At 42.5% G+C, this 21,137-nt stretch overlaps 1 protein-coding gene and 1 non-coding gene across 4 annotated transcripts in view; one reads left to right on the top strand and one right to left on the bottom strand.

Annotated features, from left to right (window-relative positions):
- Positions 1-1,151: 1,151 nt before the first annotated feature.
- The window catches only part of LOC129859847 (carcinoembryonic antigen-related cell adhesion molecule 5-like), a 79,855-nt gene continuing 59,869 nt past the window's right edge, over positions 1,152-21,137 (bottom strand). For all 3 annotated transcript variants that reach the window (XM_055930020.1, XM_055930019.1, XM_055930024.1), the window contains 8 exons: positions 5,223-5,492; positions 4,761-4,859; positions 4,648-4,668; positions 4,514-4,534; positions 4,207-4,239; positions 4,082-4,117; positions 3,660-3,713; positions 1,152-3,544 (listed from right to left, as the gene is read on the bottom strand). In XM_055930020.1, coding sequence (XP_055785995.1) covers positions 3,664-3,713; positions 4,082-4,117; positions 4,207-4,239; positions 4,514-4,534; positions 4,648-4,668; positions 4,761-4,859; positions 5,223-5,492 — 530 coding nt within the window. In that variant the 3' untranslated portion in view covers positions 1,152-3,544; positions 3,660-3,663. The remainder of the gene's footprint in view (positions 3,545-3,659; positions 3,714-4,081; positions 4,118-4,206; positions 4,240-4,513; positions 4,535-4,647; positions 4,669-4,760; positions 4,860-5,222; positions 5,493-21,137) is intronic.
- On the top strand, positions 15,290-15,365 carry trnaa-ugc (transfer RNA alanine (anticodon UGC)). The gene has a single exon. It is a non-coding gene; the product is annotated as a tRNA-Ala (tRNA).

Below are 21,137 nucleotides of genomic sequence, written 5' to 3'. Positions count from 1 at the left end.
GCACAACGATTGCACAAATTGTGAAGGTTGGTTGTTTATCAACCTAGACAGGAAAGGTTCAGAAAAGCCTTGTTCTTTAGTCTAGGATGTCATAAACAAGTGGACTCTGGGACACTGTGGCGTTTAGCTTTGAAGGGTAAATGAGAGGGTTACTATTAAAACTGAATAGGAGGTGTGGTGAAACCGAAGTTTCAGAAGATCAAGACATTTGTAGTTTATTAATCGATAGCCGAGGGCGGGAAACGGACCCTCAAGGTGAGTGTCATTCAGGGGTAGAGGCTTGAACAGGTGGGGCTCCAAACTCACATGCAGGCATTGTGGGTACACACACAAACACGCACACAACTAGACATAATCTAACAGCACAAACTGGCCACAACGTTGTCCATAGTCCTTTTGGCTGTACATCCAGAAGGGGGCATCTGTGAGTAACTGAGAGTGTGGCGAAAAACAAGTCTGTAGTTACTACTGTAGATGGCCATGCTAGAAAGAACTAAAGTTACGATTTTGTTCGAACTAATGTTTAACTACGTACATTTTTGGTACTTGATTTAGAGTTAGGGTTAAGGTTTGGGTAATGGTTAAGGTTAGGGGTAGCGGTTAAATTGAATCTGTGGTTGGAATGTTCCGTCTGTTCTAGCATGATCAGATAGTAACAACTAAGCCACACCCGTCCTCTTTTTATGATGCAATGATCGTGTGAGTTGACTAAGGGGTGCAATAGAGACTTCTTTATTCAACTGTCACAAAGTGCACCACAGATAGAAAGAGCCAGATGTCTCACCGGATGTATAAATCTGAAGCATCACTACGTTTTGTAGACTTGACCCTTCGCCAAAGCTTCAAATGTTTTTGTTGTTTAGGAATGCAAGGGCGAATTGAAATATTGCCCAAAACACACTTTAGAGAAAAGGAATTCCCTAACGGAAATATGCAAATGCTTGCAAACACGTGCCAATAGGATCTTGCTAGCTCGTGCTTGGCTCTGCCCACCTTCTTGCTTGTTCTGTCCAATGCTTAATTTGCTCACATTAGAAACGACGCCGATGAGATATATTGGGTTCGTTGCCAGTAGCTTTGGTATACCACGCAATGCCAGGTACAGTACAGGCCTGTAGGGTGTCTATGGTATCAGCCACATTCAAATCATGAAAAAGAAAACCACTGCTTTATTACTACTAAATTCTAAGTGTGACAGTTTTACAATTCTGTTAAAAAGACAGCCTTCACTCTCACAACATGTACAAAACTGAGGCCTTGGTCTCTATAGAAATATACACATACAACATACTGTTACATACATTCAACACAAAATCAACATTGGTTTAAGATGCAGGAAATAAACATGTAAAACGATAGGATATTTACATTCCAATTAGACAGCACTGGGTAAAAATTGACTTTACTATTATTGATTATGAGAGGTAAGGCAGTGATCTTACAATCACATCACACATTTTAAGATTACAATGACAAAGTTTGCTAGTACTACAGTAAACTTGTTCTCACATAGGTTAATAAAGAACAGAGATACACACAGAGATACACACTGGCAGAGTAGAAGTGTGAGCAGGCTTTAAAGGCACATGGCTTTAGTTTGAGCAATTGCACTTTACCAACTGCATATTTCTATATAAGCACAAACTTTAAATAAAGTATTTTTGCAAACTACTGTATTTCATGTAACAACAGGTATGTTTATATGCATTCAATAATATGATTAGTGTTAATACTCTGATTAATATTATAGTTTGATTAAAACGTTTACATGCTTTGCGAGAAGAACGATTTCCTCTACAATCCAGTGGACAGGTCATAATCAGGCAACCTGAAAATCACCAATCAACATAAACGTTCTATCACATCGATCATATCATTTTTGGGAAGCCTATTTGATTCAGAGTTTGGACATACTATATAAAGTTTGCATGTGAAAACTATGCATACTTTCAGATTTTCCGAACTCACTTCACCTGTGCCAGAAAAGGAGGTTCACGCTGCTGGTGATAGCACATGTGCAGATCAAATACACCACTGGAACTCAGATTACTGTGTTTACATGCCATTAATACACCACTGGAACTCAGATTACTGTGTTTACATGCCATTAATACACCACTGGAACTCAGATTACTGTGTTTACATGCCATTAATACACCACTGGAACTCAGATTACAGTGTTTACATGCCATTAATACACCACTGGAACTCAGATTAAGGTGTTTACATGCCATTAATACACCACTGGAACTCAGATTAAGGTGTTTACATGCCATTAATACACCACTGGAACTGAGATTAAGGTGTTTACATGCCATTAATACACCACTGGAACTCAGATGAAGGTGTTTACATGCCATTAATACACCACTGGAACTGAGATTAAGGTGTTTACATACCATTATAATTAGAAAGATTGCGGCATATGCTTACTTCGCTTTTAACCTTACACCGATTAAGAAAATCAGAGTAAGGTGTTGACATGACTAATGCCAAACTCTGAGTATTAACACTAATTAGCTAATATTGAATAATTAGTGTGCATGTAAACATACTCAGTGTAGTAGTCATTGGTGTCATAGGTTTGTCTATGATCCTGAGAATTTGTAAGGTTTAGCAATTTACTTTGCAACTTTGCAAATTGTTTTGTAAAACTTTCCTGCAAAGCATGTACACTTTTTTTATATATCTTATTTTTATTTATTTTCTTACCCATTTTTCTCCCCAATTTCGTGATATACAATTGATAATTACAGTCTTGTCTCCTCGCTGCAACTCCCGTACGGATTTGGGAGAGGCGAAGGTTGAGAGCCATGTGTCCTCCGAAACACGACCCAACCAACCCACACTGCTTCTTGACACAATGCCCACTTAACCCGGAAGCCAGCCGCACCAATGTGCCGGAGGACACACCGTACACCTGGCGACCGTGTCAGCATGCACTGGCCCCGCCCACCACAGGAGTCGCTAGAGAGCGATGGGACAAGGACATCCCTGCCGGCCAAACCCTCCCCTAACCTAGACGACGCTGGGCCAATTGTGCACCGCCCCATGGGTCTCCCGGTCTCGGCCGGCTGCGACAGAGCCTGGACTCAAACCAGGATCTCTAGTGGCACAGCTAGCAACTGCGATGCAGTGCCTTAGACCACTGCGCAACTCGGGAGGCCCTAAGCATGTAAAACTTGTAGTGTACTCAAGGCTTAAAAGGGCTTCTGAAATTAGTAATTTCCACTTTGAAACTTCTGACTTGATTTTCCTATACAAAAAAATATATTAACCCCTACAAAATGTATTATAAATAAAAAATGTATTATAATCCATATAATTAAAATTTCCTTTCTGCAGGACAATTTTCCTGCAGTAACAAACTCAGCTTAGCTCTACATCTGTAACTCAAATTGACCTCTATTTCTCAGATCGGGATGTAACATTCTTTTAATGGGTAGAATAAATTGGTAGAGCGTTCCCTTTGTCATCCAGTGCTCGTTGTCTAGATGTTTGTTTCTCTTGATCCACAGTGATCCTCTGGCCCACAGATCCACAGCTAAAACACATCAGTAGGAACAAGTTGGTAACACACTGGTAGAGTTGGCCTAAATTGGTTCACAATTTAGAGAATGAGGTGGATGCGGTATATATTATTTTACAGTCAAACTTACCGTCCTACAATACTGAATCATCTTTATGATCATTTTTCCTCGCCAAGGCTTCCTCTGCAAAATAACAAACAAAACAGGATAGTTGGAGCGCCCGAAGTCCCATTGCCAAGCTAGATAGAGCAACCACCATATTGCTAACACCTAAATATAATACTGTTTATGCCATTTATCCAAAGTGACTTACTGTACAGTCATGCATGCATACATTTTTCATTTGGGTGGCCTAGGAGGTTAAAGTTATATTCCTAAGTCCTATTTGGTCCCTTCAGATCAAACATAGAAGTGGAAGATGCTGGGCATCATACCTTCCTTCCCCTGCCCCACTTCAGCTGCGTTTGTGTTAACAGCAGAGTAGGAGACACCTGAGAGACATCTAATTATACTTCTGGTGCTATTTCTGCATCATGCAGTCTATGACTTGCCTGTGGATGCAGACACTCCATTTGATGTGTCAGTGGCTGAAGAGAGAAGAGAGAATAGTTTAGCTTAGCTTTATTATACACAGAACAGATCCTGTTTGTTGTGGTCAAGTAAAGGAAACACTTACTAGGTCCCACTTCTCTCTGGTGTTTCCAAAATTCTAGTAATGGAAAACAGAGAAGAGATATTCAATTAGGTCAATAATCTCAACAGTTACTAATGCAAGTAATACACATGTAACATTGTCATCTCCCTTCCACCGGAGCAAAGGGACATGATCGTGAGGAATCGTGATGGCAGCGAAAACAATGAATGGAATTTAAATGAACATTACTACAAAACAATGAATGGAACTTAAATTAACATTACTACAAAACAATTAATGGAACTTAAATTAACATTACTACAAAATAAACGTAATGCATGTTTCCTACCTCCTTTCCATGGCATTGATTCTGAAAGAAAAAAAGGAAAAAGGGATTACTTTCATCAAATCACAACTAGTACCCAAGATTACAGACAGACAGACAGACAGACAGACAGACAGACAGACAGATAATCATCCTACCTTTCTCATAGATCCAAACTCCTGTGGTGTAGAAAAAGAAGAATACATTTACTTAGACAATCCACCTCATACTGGTGTAAGTAAAACTTGCAATAAATATAATTTGTCCTTACCTGTTTTAGCTCTATGACCAAGAATGAACGATAGAACTCCAGCAATAGCAAGAACAAAGACAGAAATACCAAATAACCTGGCCTTGGTCAACCAGCCATCTGCAGTGAGGAAGGAATACATTTAATATTAACATTTAATAAAATATGACACAACTTTCCAGTCCAGATGCTTTTGTTCCATCTTCCCAAATCCCTCAGCTACACTGACTATACCAAACATTAGGAACACCTTCTTAATATTGAGTACCTCACCTATCAACAATCCCTGATTCATACATATCATTACAAGTAGTAGTCTTAGGCTATAACAACATACTGGGCAGTGTAACAACAACTATGAGTGGCCTTTCACCTGGGCCAAATGGGTCTTTATCAAAGACTTCACTGGCCTCGCTCACAGGGTCCTTGAATTGACAGGTGTAGCTGATTTTAGTGTTGTCACTCTTACGAGAGGCCTCTCACCTGAGCCAAACACCAGTTCGACTGGCTCGCTGACTTCACCTTCCCCGGCAGAGTTCTTCATCTTGCAGAAGTACTTGTAACTGTTGGTTGATTTGCCAGTGTCGTTCTTAGAGACATTCATCTGTTTGTCTACAACCTCCGATGCTCTCTCTCCCACTTTCCAGCTGTAGGTGATGGGTTCAGCATCAGTGGTGTCGCCCTCACAGGTCAGAGTGCAGGAGGTTTTGTCTGGGTTACAGGAAGAAGTGATTGTGGGTTTGGGGACTGCCTCTGAAAATAGACGAGATCAAGACAGAACAATGTTTTTTTGGGGGGGTGCTTGTACTCGCTGTTTTGTGCACGTCAGACACACATGCAAACAGACACATAGCCATGTTTTCGTTACTTGTCAGGACTTTTTGGGGAGTGGAAATCAATTTCCATTCAAAACCCTTTCTTTTCCCCAAACTCTTAACCCTAGCCCGAAACTGAACTAACTACTAACCCTAATCATAACCCTACCCCTAACCTTAAAGATGCACTCCAGGAACTTAAGCACACTCAAATTCAGAACATATAGTACAAACTGTATTCGTAACATACAGTATCATACAAATTACAAAAACATTTATTATAATAATAAACAAATAAAAATTGCAAGATGTAACATATCATACGAATTGGATGACGTAGTACACAATTGGATGATGTAGTATAAAAAAACAGGGAGGACTTTTGGCACGCTTGCACCACATTCAAAACTACTGGCTGAAAGTATACAAAAGTTTGAGAGTGCATCTTTAACCCTAACCCCAAACCCTAAACCTAAAATAGCATTTTTACTTTTCAGGACATGCTAAATGACCTGACTTCCCAGATTCTTTCTTGTTTTCCTATCTTGTCAGGACATTCTGGTCAAGATTAGAGGTCGGCCGATTAATTAGGGCCAATTTCAAGTTTTCATAACAATCGGTAACCTGCCCTTTTGGACGCCGATTATATTGCAATTCACGAAGAAACTGCGTGGCAGGCTGACCACCTGTTACGCGAGTGCAGCGTCAAAAGTACCTTGTGGCTGCAAGGAGCCAAGGTAAGTTGCTAGCTAGCATTAAAGTTATCTTATAAAAAACAATCAATCTTTACATAATCACTAGTTAACTACACATAGTTGATGATATTACGAGGTTAACTAGCTTGTCCTGCGTTGCATATAATCAATGCGGTGCCTGTTAATTCATCATCAAATCACAGCCTACTTCAACGTTGCCAAACGGGTGATGATTTAACAAAAGTACATTTGCGAAAAATTTACCTAATCATAAACATCAATGTCTTTCTTAAAATCAATACACAGATGTATATTTTTTAAACCTGCATATTTAGTTAACAGAAATCATGTTAGCAGGCAATATTAACTAGGGAAATTGTGTCACTTCTCTTGCGTTCAGTGCAATGCAACAGTTTGGGCAGCCTGGCTCGTTGCAAACTGTGAACTAATTTGCCAGAATTTTACCTAATTATGACATAACATTGAAGGTTGTGCAATGTAACAGCAATATTTAGACTTAGGGATGCCACCCGTTCGATAATATACGGAAGGGTTCCGTATTTCACTGAAAGAATAAACGTTTTGTTTTCGAAAAGATAGTTTCCGGATTTTACCATATTAATGACCAAATGCTCGTATTTCTAAGTTTATTATATTATAATTAAGTCTATGATTTGATATTTGATAGAGCAGTCTGAGCGGTGGTAGGCAGCAGCAGGCTCGTACGCATTCATTCAAACAGCACTTTACTGCGTTTTGCCAGCAGCTCTTAGCAATGCTTGACCCACAGCGCTGTTTATGACTTCAAGCCTATCAACTCCTGAGATTAGGCTGGCAATACTATAGTGCCCATAAGAACATCCAATAGTCAAAGGTATATGAACTACAAATGGTATAGAGAGAAATAGTTGACGTGTCTTAATTCCTATAATAACTACAACCTAAAACTTCTTAACTGGGAATATTGAATAACTGGGAATATTGAACCATCAGGAACTTAAACGTTAGCTTTTTTACATGGCACATATTGCACTTTTACTTTCTTCTCCAACACTTTGTTTTTGCATTATTTAAACCAAATTTAACATGTTTCATTATTTATTTGAGACGAAATAGATTTTATTTTTGTATTATATTGAGTTTATTATAAAAGTGTTCAATGTTCATTCAGTATTGTTGTAATTGTCATTATTACAAATATATATATATATTTTTTAAATCGGCCGATTAATGGGTATCAGCTTTATTTGGTCCTCCAATAATCGGTATCGGTGTTGAAAAATCATAATCGGTCGACTTCTACTCAAGGTAGGAAAACAAGTCCACATACAGAAACACTTACTGATAACAGACAGTGTATATGTCTTGTCAAGCAGTTTGCTGTTGAACTCCACAGAATAAACTCCACTGTCTGTTTTCTTCAATCCACTGATTCTCAGCTCTCCAGTAGTCTGGTCCAGGTTTGTACGATTTTTGAAGGCAGCATAGATGTCCAGACCAGCAAAATCCTTGTCCCACTCTGCCACCTTGTTCTTTCCATGCTTCCATAGGATGCTTGTGATGGAGTCAGGCACTGTGGACTTGTCAGGCGTCAACACAAGATCCTCTCCCACTTTTCTGTAGAGCTGTTCACCTGGAAAACCAGACAATATGCCATACTTGTAACAGAATACCAAGGAGATGAACCAAGGAGATGTAGCCAATCCAGGTTAGGAGTCTGATAGCCTATATCTATCTATACATGTATACACAAGGCCTGCAGATTATTGTCGCCTTCTCATCCCATTGCATGAACATATTCCAACCATATTGTTCTGTTTTCTGCCACATATTTAGAAATGAGAAAGAAGTTATAACTCATGAATAAACCCCTAGAGTAGATTGACGCACCGGTGCATCGATCTAAGTAACATAATAGAAATTAATCAAAATATGTCTGTTTAAGCTAGAGATATCTGTATGTGTCATACTTGAGTAAAAGTAAAAACACATTAACAGAAGTAAAAACACAAGCAAAAGTGAAAGTCACCCAGTATAATACTACTTGAGTAAAAGTCTAAAAATAATTGGTTTGAAATATACTTAAGTATTAAAAGTAAATGTAATTGCTAAAATATACTAAAGTATCAAAAGTAAAAGTAAAAATAATTTCAAATTCCTTATATTAAGCAAACCAGACGGCACCATTTTCTTGTTTTTTTAAATGCATGGATAGCTAGGGGCACACTCCAACACTCAGCCAGTGATGTTCTCTTGATAAGTGTGTGAATTGCACCATTTTCCCATCCATTTTCCCATCCTGCTAAGCATTCAAAATGTAATGAGTACTTTTGGGTGTCAGGGAACATGTACAATATTTTCTTTAGGAATGTACTGAAGTAAAAGTAGTCAAAAATATAAATAGTAAAGTACAGATACCCCCAAAAAATACTTAAGTAGTACTTTAAAGTATTTTTACTTAAGAACTTTGGTTAGGCCTCTATGTAACCAGCTCACACTAAGTCCATCTGTGCCACTGGGCACACTGGTTGAATCAACGTTGTTTCGACAGAACCAACGTGGAATAGACGTTGAAATGACGTATGTGTCCAGTGGGTGTAGCCTACAGTAAAATGTGCGGTCGTTTTTCTTATCGATAGGCCTAAAAACGCGTATTTGTTTTACCACTTTCATGCGATTATTCTGGTGTTATAGGTAGACTACTACACATTGTAAAAGCTTCAGTTCACTCCGACGGTCTCCATTTTTGAGGCTTGTGTAGCACATCCGTTGTTCTGGCTGTGGTTTGTTATTCTTGACCTTGTTTCTAAGACGCACACAACAGCCTAAATGACTAACAAACTAGAATTTGCGAATGGGCTCCCAACCATATCGACTATCGAAAACCATGGATAATTCATTCGCAACAAAACCTACCTGAAACTGTGCAGAGTATTGCTTCCGCAAGAAAGACAGTCAGAAGTGAGATCGACATTTTCTTTGAAATCTAGTTGACAATTCGTCCGATCTGCTATTGAAGTAGCCTGGGTTACATTACGTGTTTGTCTTTCTGAGAAAGCCCCCTTTTCGTAGCCTATGAGGTGAAAGTCAGCTTCCTACTAGAGAACTTCTTAATAATTAAATTACACTGTCGTGTGGCAAGCATTTGTTTGCCTAATGGCTACAATTGCCAACTATATGTATTTTAAATAGTTACAAATTAGATGGTTAAAATGTTACCGGGCTACATACATTTCTTAATTGTTACAATGTAGCCCCTAGATAGAATATCCACCTTTCTCCCGAAGAGTCTCTTCCTAGTAGTGTATTACTATTTGGTGCCTCCTACGGGATGGCAATAGCATGGCATTGTATATTTCTGTCACCAATCAGATTAGGAAAAAAATCGACTTTATTACTTTCAGAGGTCATAATAATAAAATACAATATAGAACTCAAGACCTTTATTGAAACAGTCTAAATATCAAACACCTCAAATTCACAAAGGTTTGGCAGATATATTCAAGTGCATTTGCTTTACAGCAATATGATGAGGTGTGAATATTTCTGCCACCCACACAGGAAAACGGTTCCAAATAAATTACATTACTACGTGCTCCTCCACCCATGTTATGTGCATGATTAAATGTCCATGTGGGCTGTGTTATGTAGGTAAAACCTCTCGTTCTCTCAAACAGAGAATTAGTGAACATAAAAGTTCAACCGGGAGAAACGACAGGGATTATACATTACATTTTAATGACCAAAAACAGGACATTTCTACCTTTAGATTTTGTGGCATAGAGAAAGTCAAGATATCAGACAGGGGATGAGATATACAGTAAACACTCTGAGCAAAATATGTTTTGGGATTTTCACCCTCCAGACATTATTCCTAAAAGGTCTTAATGATGAAATTCCAAATTCCACCACTTCAACCTACTCTGGACTTCATTCTTGCACTGTATGTTCACAAGGATTTATGGAAACTTACTTGATAGGTTGATTTCCTCATTGTGGTTTTACATAAGTGATTCATACATTTTATGTACACACTTTATTAGAATACTTATGAAATGCACATTGTTATATTTGGTATCACGTTTATTTTCCCTCGACTTCAACCTCATTCAATGCATTGAAAGGATGTGGGTGGAGTAATGTCTACATTAGGGTGCAAATGAAAAACACTCAACAAACAAAATCTAAATCTCTGACGAAGACCTTGAGGCCGATACGTAAAGCTTAATAAAATGCAACGATACTACCAAGAGCAGTGTGCGGGTTTCTTCTTTTTCTCATGTTATTCAGTTGTTACCGTGCACCTGCTACAAAGATAGTTCAGATGTGCCTTTTGAATGGAGGTCATAATAATAGAATCCGATATAGAACTCAACTCCTTTATAGAAAATATATAAATATCAAATTCACAAAGGATTGGCAGTATACGCAGGCTGGAATTCAATCGTTACAGATAGAAGATGTCACACTGAACTTTGAAGTGCATTTGTTTTTCACAGCAGCATGTCTCACAAGGAAGGAGTTGACACTTGATTTAGGATTCGTCAGTCCTGTGGTGTGATCCGTTTGGTGAACCTGACTGAGACTGATCTCTAAGTCTAGTGTCAACTAGTCCCTTTCCCCAGAGCACTATTCACAGATCTGAAGGGTTCAGATAGAGATATGCATGTTGGTGATGTCTGAACCCAGCCCTATATGTATTGCTTTCACCAATCAAGTATGGAAAAAATACATTCTTAAGACAAAGTGCTGAAACAGAATTGGTGTTCAGATGTGTACATGGACATCAAACATTCAGTCATCAACACATCACTACAGTGTGAGGTCTGGAGTTTAAACAGAGATACATACAATGATTGTACAGGTACAGGTTTTTGCATGTGCCAGGACTCCATTTTAGAACAGTCCAGTCCTAAAAGAAAGCAATGTGGCTGGTCTTAATTCATAACATCTTCTGTAACAGAACTACCTGAGACATACCAGTAACAGAACTAAGACCTGGGATATACCAGGTTAGTGGTCTTGCCCAACAAATGTTCTCAACAATCTGGTGGCAACTAGTGTTACCCCTTACTATGGTCCGTAATTGGTCCATCACAGATTGATGTTCAGATATATTTGAGAAAAAAGTAAAAAAAATTCAGGTGACAAAATTCTATTGTGAAAACAGATATGCTTAGATTTATACCAGATGGTAATTTGAAGGAATTTGACAAAGACAATTTTAATATTTAATATCAATTTTAATACAAAGGTATTAAAACAAATACACATGCACCACTGTTGTTATTAATAAAATATCTTACTGCAGAGCTCTCTCTTAGTAATACAACATCTCAGTACTGCAGAGCTCTCAGTAATACAACATCTCAGTACTGCAGAGCTCTCTCTTAGTAATACAACATCTCAGTACTGCAGAGCTCTCAGTAATACCACATCTCAGTACTGCAGAGCTCTCTCTTAATAATACAACATCTCAGTACTGCAGAGCTCTCTCTTTGTAATACAACATATCAGTACTGCAGAGCTCTCTCTTAGTAATACAACATCTCAGTACTGCAGAGCTCTCTCTTAGTAATAAAACATCTCAGTACCACAGAGCTCTCTCTTCGTAATAAAACATCTCAGTTCTCTCTTTGCAAGGCAGATGAGGATGAGCTCTACCTCTCAAGGCTGGTTCCTCTCAACCAACACTCTCTCCCTACAGTATACTTTGCCTGGGGGGGGGGGGGGGGTATTCTGAGAAAAGTAAACAATAACAACCTATACAAATTCCTTGACATAAGTCAAGGGAAGGTTTGAAGAACTTTGAAATTCACATGCTGCGATTTAAAAACGAAAGTGAGTGGGTTGGCATTAAGCGCTCTGGGGAAAATACCTGAAAAGGTATCATACAACCACAAAGTTATTGATACTATCGGACCTCAAGATAAGGCCCAGACAGTTGGAAGTAACAAAAGTTTATTACAAACAGAGTAGGTAAAACGACAAGTCAACGGCAGGCTCAGGGTCAGGGCAGGCGGAGGTTAGTAATCCAGGGCAGTGTCACAAGGTACAGAATGGCAGGCAGGCTCAGGGTCAAGCTCAGGGCAGGCAGATGGTCACAAATATCATACCCCCAAGACTTGTTAACTTCTCACCATTACAATAACAGAGGAGGTTAGCAATTTTTGGGGGTATGATATTTGTGCGTCTAACTTTCTCACTCCTCACTGCATTATTCAGGATTAATTCAGGATTCTGTAATCATGGTAGCGTCCGTGTTAATGTAAAAGTGTTTAAAAACATTATTTTCTTATTTAGAATAAAAGTGACTCAATAATACACATAAGTTAATTTGTCCCAATACTTTTGGTCCCCTAAAATGGGGGGACTATGTACAAAAAGTGCTGCAATTTCTAATAGGCTCAACCGATATGAATGAAAATACCCTCAAAGCTGTACTTTAACTTTATAGTCATTGTATAATTTCAAATCCAAAGTGCTGGAGTATAGAGCCAAAACAACAAAAGATGTCTGTACCAATACTTTTGTAACGAGTATTACCGAAGGTGGCCTTCCTTCCTGTTCGAGTGGCGCTCGGCGGTCGTCGTCGCCGGTCTACTAGCTGCCACCGATCCTTTTTCCCTTTTCGTTTGGTTTTGTCTAATTGATTTCACCTGTTTATTGTTTGGTTGTTAGGGTGGTGTTATTTAAGTTCGTTTAGCCCGTTTATGTTTGTGCGGGCTTGTTTCTCTGTTTGTATGTTGAGGTTGCTATTTTCCATTGGGGTTTTTCCACAGACTTGATTTATGTTTCCAGTTTTGGACTTTATTCAAGTTGGAGTTGTACGCCTATGTTTTTTTGACGTTACCAGTTGTATTTCTGGTTGGACATTAAAAGGTGGTTTTCCCCGTTACCTTTGCTCTCTGCGCCTGACTCCTTACCTTTGTCCTCATCAACTGTAACAGAAGCCCGCACCTTACAATGGAGCCAGCAGGAGCAGCGACCACCCCTCTCCCCACGATAGAGGAGAGAGTCCTTCATCACACGTCCATCCTTCATCGCATTGGATCAGCTATGGATCTTATGATGGAGAGGATGGATCGTTGGGAGAGGAGTGGTCTCCCTACAAACCCACCTACCCTCCCTCCAGCACCATTACCATCTCCTCCAGCGGGACCCGGTACCAGCGCGTTGCGTATTACGCCTCCAAGCCAGTACGATGGAGCGGCGGCGGGGTGCCAGGGATTCCTGCTACAATTAGACCTGTACCTGGCTACCGTCCGACCAGCTCCCTCGGATGAGGAGAGCGTGAGTGTCCTCGTCTCCTGCCTGACGGGTAGAGCCTTAGAGTGGGCCAATGCGGTCTGGAACGGGGCCGACTCAGCGAGGGGCCACTACCCGGAGTTCACCCGCCGTTTTCGGGCCGTGTTCGATCACCCTCCAGATGGCCGAGCGGCGGGTGAGAGATTGTTCTATCTACGACAGGGGACGAGGAGCGCGCAGGACTTCGCGCTGGAGTTCCGGACCTTGGCTGCTGGAGCAGGATGGAACGACAGGGCCCTGATAGACCATTACAGGTGTAGCCTGAGAGAGGACGTCCGCAGAGAGCTGGCTTGTCGGGACACTACGCTAAGTTTGGATGAACTAATAGACATGTCTATCCGGTTAGACCATCTGCTAGCTGCTCGCGGACGTTCTGAAAGGGTCCTGTCCGTTCCATCTCCTGACCCTCCTGCTCCCATCCCGATGGAGCTAGGAGGGGCAGCATCTAGGGAGATCGGAGGAGGCTCCTCCTGTACCAGTTGTGGCCGAAGAGGGCACACTTCCGGTCGGTGCTGGAGGAGTTCATCTGGGAATAGAGAGGGCAGGCAGAACACTCCTCGGTCACCTCAGGTGAGTCAGCACCACACTCTCCCAGAGCTTCCTGTTGGTCACATGTTTTTGTTAATATGTTTCCTTAAATTTTTTCCCTCTCTCCAGCATAAGGCGCTAGTCGATTCAGGCGCAGCTGGGAATTTTATAGATCGCGGACTCGCTCAGAGGTTGAGGATTCCGTTAGTTAAGGTAGACCCCCCTTTTTCTGTGCACTCTTTAGATAGTCGACCGTTAGGGTCAGGGCTGGTCAGGGAGTCCACAATTCCTTTGGAGATGATTACGCAGGGGAATCATAAGGAACGGATTAGTCTGTTTCTTATCGATTCACCTGCGTTTCCGGTGGTGCTGGGGATTCCTTGGCTGGCTATTCACAATCCGACGATTTCGTGGAAACAGGGAGCTCTACAGGGGTGGTCTGATGAGTGTTCAGGCAGGTGTGTAGGAGTTTCCATCGGTGCGACAACGGTGGAGAGTCCAGACCAGGTTTCCACCGTGCGCATTCCCGCTGAGTATGCCGATTTGGCTATCGCCTTCAGTAAAAAGAAGGCGACCCAATTACCTCCCCATCGACAGGGGGATTGCGTGATAAACCTCCAGGTAAACGCTGCACTTCCCAGGAGTCATGTGTATCCTTTGTCCCAGGAGGAGACGTTGGCTATGGAGACATATGTCACGGAAGCTCTGGGACAAGGATTCATTCGGCCCTCCATGTCACCCGTCTCCTCGAGTTTCTTTTTTGTGAAGAAAAAGGATGGTGGGTTGCGTCCGTGTATTGATTATCGAGGTCTCAATTCCATCACGGTGGGTTTTAGTTACCCACTACCTCTCATCGCTACGGCGATGGAATCATTCCACGGAGCACGGTTCTTCACGAAACTGGATCTCAGGAGCGCGTATAATCTGGTGCGTATTCGGGAGGGAGATGAGTGGAAAACCGCGTTTAGTACTACATCGGGCCATTATGAGTACCTCGTCATGCCGTATGGGTTAAAGAATGCTCCAGCTGTCTTTCAATCCTTTGTTGACGAGATTCTCAGAGACCTGCACGGACAGGGTGTGGTGGTGTATATTGACGATATTTTGATCTACTCCGCTACACGCGCCGCGCATGTGTCTCTGGTGCGCAAGGTTCTTGGGCGACTGCTGGAGCATGACTTGTACGTGAAGGCAGAGAAATGAGGGCCCCGTGTGGCTCAGTTGGTAGAGCATGGCGCTTGCAACGCCAGGGTTGTGGGTTCGATTCCCACGGGGGGCCAGTACAAAAAAAGTATGAATGTATGTACTTGTAAGTCGCTCTGGATAAGAGCGTCTGCTAAATGACTTAAATGTAAATGTGAGTTTTCTAAACAAGCCGTTTCCTTCCTGGGTTACCGCATTTCCAGCTCGGGGGTGGATATAGGGGGTGACCGCGTAAAAGCCGTGCGTAATTGGCCGACTCCGACCACGGTAAAAGAGGTGCAGCGGTTCTTAGGGTTTGCCAATTACTACCGGAGGTTTATCCGGGGTTTTGGTCAGGTAGCAGCCCCTATTACCTCACTCCTGAAGGGGGGGCCGGTGCGTTTGCAGTGGTCGGCAGAGGCAGACAGGGCCTTCTGTAGGTTGAAGGTGCTGTTTACCGAGGCGCCAGTGTTGGCGCATCCGGACCCTTCTTTGGCGTTTATAGTAGAGGTAGACGCATCCGAGGCTGGGGTTGGAGCGGTGCTCTCACAGCGCTCGGGTGTGCCACCTAAACTCCGCCCTTGTGCTTTTTTTTCGAAAAAACTTGGGCCAGCGGAGCGGAATTATGATGTGGGGGATAGGGAGTTGTTGGCTATGGTTAAGGCCTTGAAGGTGTGGAGACACTGGCTTGAGGGGGCTAAGCACCCTTTCCTCATCTGGACTGACCACCGTAACCTGGAGTATATCCGATCAGCTAAGAGACTGAATCCGCGTCAGGCAAGGTGGGCCATGTATTTCACCAGATTTCGTTTTACTATCTCGTATCGACCAGGTTCCCTTAATACTAAGGCCGACGCGCTGTCTCGCCTCTATGACTCAGAGGAGCGGTCCATCGATCCTACTCCCATCATTCCGGCGGCCAAGTTGGTGGCACCGATAGTATGGGAGGTGGACGCGGACATCGAGCGGGCGTTAAGGGAGGAACCTGCGCCTCCACAGTGCCCGGAGGGGCGTAGGTATGTACCGCTCGCTGTTCGTGATCAATTGATTCGATGGGCTCATGGTATACTCTCGTCGGGTCACCCGGGTATTTCGAGGACAGTGCGAGGTCTTAGGGGAAAGTACTGGTGGCCCACCTTGGAGAAGGATGTGCGATTCTATGTCTCTTCCTGTTCGGTGTGCGCTCAGAGTAAGGCTCCTAGGCACCTGCCTCGAGGGAAGTTACAACCCCTCCCCGTTCCACAACGGCCGTGGTCCCATCTTTCGGTAGATTTCCTGACTGACTTACCTCCATCTCAGGGGAACACTACGATCCTGGTCGTTGTGGATCGGTTCTCTAAGTCCTGCCGTCTTATCCCGTTGCCCGGTCTCCCTACGGCCCTGCAGACTGCGGAGGCATTATTTACCCATGTCTTCCGGCATTACGGGGTGCCCGAGGATATTGTTTCTGATCGGGGTCCCCAATTCACTTCCAGAGTATGGAAGGCGTTTATGGAGCATTTGGGGGTCTCGGTCAGCCTTACATCGGGGTATCACCCGGAGAGTAATGGGCAGGTGGAGAGAGTGAACCAGGAGGTGGGTAGGTTTCTGCGGTCGTATTGCCAGGACCGGCCAGGGGAGTGGTCAAGATACATCCCTTGGGCAGAAATTGCTCAGAACTCACTAAGCCACTCCTCTACCAACATGTCACCATTTGAGTGTGTGTTGGGGTATCAGCCGGTTCTGGCACCATGGCATCAGAGTCAGACCGAGGCTCCTGCGGTGGAGGAGTGGGTACAGCGCTCTAAGGAGACTTGGAGAGCCGTCCAGGAGTCTCTGCGTCAGGCGAGTAGACGGCAGAAGAAGAGCGCTGACCGTCACCGCAGTGAGGCCCCCGTGTTTGCACCGGGGGATAGGGTCTGGCTCTCGACCCGAAACCTGCCCCTCCGCTTGCCCTGCCGGAAGCTGGGTCCGCAGTGTGTAGGGCCATTTAAAGTCCTGAGGAGAATAAATGAGGTGTGTTACCGATTGTTACTTCCTTCTTATTATCGTATTAACCCCTCATTTCATGTGTCTCTCCTCAGGCCGGTGGTAGCTGGTCCCATGCAGGAAGGTGAGGTGCCGGAGGTCCCTCCACCCCCTCTGGATATAGAGGGGTCCCCGGCGTACAGGATAAGGTCTATTCTGGATTCCAGACGTCGGGTGGGGGGCCTGCAGTACCTCGTGGACTGGGAGGGGTACGGTCCGGAGGAGAGGTGCTGGGTCCCGGTGGGGGATATATTGGATCCATCTATGCTGAGAGAGTTCCATCGCCTCCATCCGGATCGCCCTGCGCCTCGGCCCCCGGGTCGTCCTCGAGGCCGGCGTCGGCGCGCTGCGGGAGCTGCGCGTCAGGAGGGGGGTACTGTAACGAGTATTACCGAAGGTGGCCTTCCTTCCTGTTCGAGTGGCGCTCGGCGGTCGTCGTCGCCGGTCTACTAGCTGCCACCGATCCTTTTTCCCTTTTCGTTTGGTTTTGTCTAATTGATTTCACCTGTTTATTGTTTGGTTGTTAGGGTGGTGTTATAACCTCTACAGAGTACCTAACCCGGATCCGGGAGCACCCCCCACCCCCCCCACACTGATTAGCATCGCTAGCATAGCGTCACAATTAAATAGTAGCATCTAAATATCATTAAATCACAAGTCCAAGACACCCAATGAAAGACACAGATCTTGTGAATAAAACCACCATTTCAGATTTTTTAAATGTTTTACAGGGAAGACACAATATGTAAATCTATTAGCTAAACACGTTAGCAAAAGACACCATTTTCTTACTCCAACAGTTTCTTACTCCATCAGGTGCTATCACCAATTCGGCTAAACTAAGATATTGATAGCCACTAACCAACAAACAAATTCATAAGATGACAGTCTGATAACATATTTATGGTATAGCATAGTTTTTTTTTTTTAAATGTGCATTTTTCAGGTATAAATCACAGTTCTACATTGCAGCTGCAATCTGATATAGTGCTGATGCAGCTAGAACAATTACAGAGACCAACGTTATATAACTAATTACTTGTCTTAAAACATTTCAGAAAAAATACACAGCGTACAGACATTGAAAGCCCAACATCTGGTGAATCCAAACAATATTTCAGATTTTTTAAATGTTTTATAGCGAAAACAAAATGTAGCGCTAAATTAGCATAACCAGGCCAGCCAGAACCAGCTGGACGCGCCCGACCAGTTCACATGCACGACAGATATATGAAATAACATCGTAAATTGGGTCTTACTATTGCTGATCTTTCATCAGAATGTTGATCAAGGTGTCCTTAGTCCTGATGAGTCGTTCAATCCATTCACAATGGCAACTTCCCCTCTTCATTTAGCCTGGGTACTGGTCGACTGGCACGGTCCCTGTCCAAAGTTAAAAAACTCAAAGAACGGAACACGGCAAAACTCCCGAAAAAATTCGAATAATCTGATTAAACTATATTGAAAAAACATACATTACGGTGATATGGTCACATGTATCAAACAAACTTCGAGACGGAGATAGTTTTCATCCGTAACGTCAGCATAACAAAAGACAATGGCACCTCTAAAACGCGCGTTTCAGAAAACCGGAAGTTGTCGGTCACGCTAAAGAAATAGGTCTTATTTCACGTCAGTACAAGATAAACAAAAAATTTCTCCTCTGACAACTTCCTGACACCCAGAGGAAGAAGAATGAAGTGTGTTTCGGGTCATAGGTGGCATGACCATATATAGGCAGAGCGTTGAAGCGAGCATACACATCTTGCAATCTTCTTCTGGCTCAGGGAAAGTGCTGTGAAATGACCTGTGTTTCACTCAGAGACAAAATTGGAACGGTTTTAGAAACCATAGCTTGTTTTCTATCCAATGGTATATGGTTATATGCATATAGTAACAGCAATAATTGAATAAGAGGCAGTTTAATCTGTAGAGGCAATTATGCTAATGCGAAACAGCACCCCCTGTATTCTCAAGAAGTTCGTTTAGCCCGTTTATGTTTGTGCGGGCTTGTTTCTCTGTTTGTATGTTGAGGTTGCTATTTTCCATTGGGGTTTTTCCACAGACTTGATTTATGTTTCCAGTTTTGGACTTTATTCAAGTTGGAGTTGTACGCCTATGTTTTTTTGACGTTACCAGTTGTATTTCTGGTTGGACATTAAAAGGTGGTTTTCCCCGTTACCTTTGCTCTCTGCGCCTGACTCCTTACCTTTGTCCTCATCAACTGTAACAACTTTGTAGCTCACTGTACTTCATCTTATTGCATGTTACTTTGTGAAATATTTGCCTGTTGTTTCCCTTCATTTTACATTTCACGAAAAACATTTCCAACAGTTCAAACATGTTTCTCTCTTCTTGGTCGTTTGTCTCAATGTAACAGATATGGAGTTATGTACTGAGAGCTTTCAAACCCCATGTTTCTGGTCCTCAGTTACCCCACCAGGAAGACCACCAGCTGGAAGGAAGCAACAGAGGAAAGAGCTCATCAGACAAAACATTACTAAAGACTAGGGACAGGAGTTTTTCCTGGTCAGGTCACATGGTCTGGAAAAACTCTTGGTCTTATGTTATAAATGCAACAGGTGTTCTTCCTTTCCTTTAAGAATACCAGCACCAATCAGGCTTCATTGTTTCTTTCATTGGATCCAAATTAAAACGAAAAATACCACATGTTGATCATCCCAAACATAATAACAATGTGAGCACTTCCTAATGCTTTCTTAATAAATGTAGTGGTTGATGTCTTTCTCAGACTCATAATTACCATCCTAAAATACTGGATTCTTTACTGGTGGTCTTTCTACTCCATCAGGGTGGCTTCTGGCAAGAAACCACTCAACAGAAGAGTTGGACATAATCATATACACACACACACACACACACACACACACACACACACACACACACACACACACACACACACACACACACACACACACACACACACACACACACACACACACACATCCCTGGTCTCCCTTCACACCCTCACAAGCTACAACAATAAAACAGTACAGGGATTTCCTGGTTATGTCTATTCTGGGCCACTAACTAGCTCTAGTTATATCATTTCAAGTAACACTCTAGATCACGTGACAAACTCATTCCACGCAGGGTCGAGTGTACTTGTACTTGATTGATTAATTAATGTCACTAATTAGTAAGGAACTTCCCTCACCTAGTTGTCTAGGTCTTAACTGAAAGGAAAAAACAAAAATCCGTAGACTCTAAGCCCTTCATGGAATGAGTTTGTTCTAGATGAACCCTCTATACTTATAATACACAGTATACTGTACTTAGCTTTTCAGAATCAGTATGTTACAGGATTCAAATCATCTGGGACAAATATGTCTTGAGTGTACTGTAACCGGCAGAGCTATCACTTTTATCTAGTTATTATAGTTATTATTATTTAGTTATCACTTTTGCCTTATGGCAAGGTGCTCTAAGTAGCCCGGGGAAGAAAACATCGATATTTTGGGTCAATGGCCAGGAAACTCCCCAGACCTTAATCCCATTGAGAATTTGTGGTCAATCCTCAAGAGGCAGGTGGACAAACAAAACCCCACAAATTCTGACAAACTCCAAACATTGATAATGCAAGAATGGGCTGCCATCAGTCAGGATGTGGCCCAGAAGTTAATTGACAGCATGCCAGGGCGGATTGTAGAGGTCTTGAAAAAGAAGGGTCAACACTACACATATTGACTCTTTGCATCAACTTCATGTAATCGTCAATAAAAGCCTTTGACACTTGAAATTCTTGTAATTATACTTCAGTATTCCATAGGAACATCTGACAAAAATATCTAAAAGACACTGAAGCAGAAAACTTTGTGAAAATTAATATTTGTGTCATTCTC

Source organism: Salvelinus fontinalis, chromosome 7 (genome assembly GCF_029448725.1).
Source record: "Salvelinus fontinalis isolate EN_2023a chromosome 7, ASM2944872v1, whole genome shotgun sequence".
Lineage (NCBI taxonomy): Eukaryota > Metazoa > Chordata > Actinopteri > Salmoniformes > Salmonidae > Salvelinus > Salvelinus fontinalis.
This window is presented reverse-complemented; position numbering and strand designations above follow the sequence as displayed.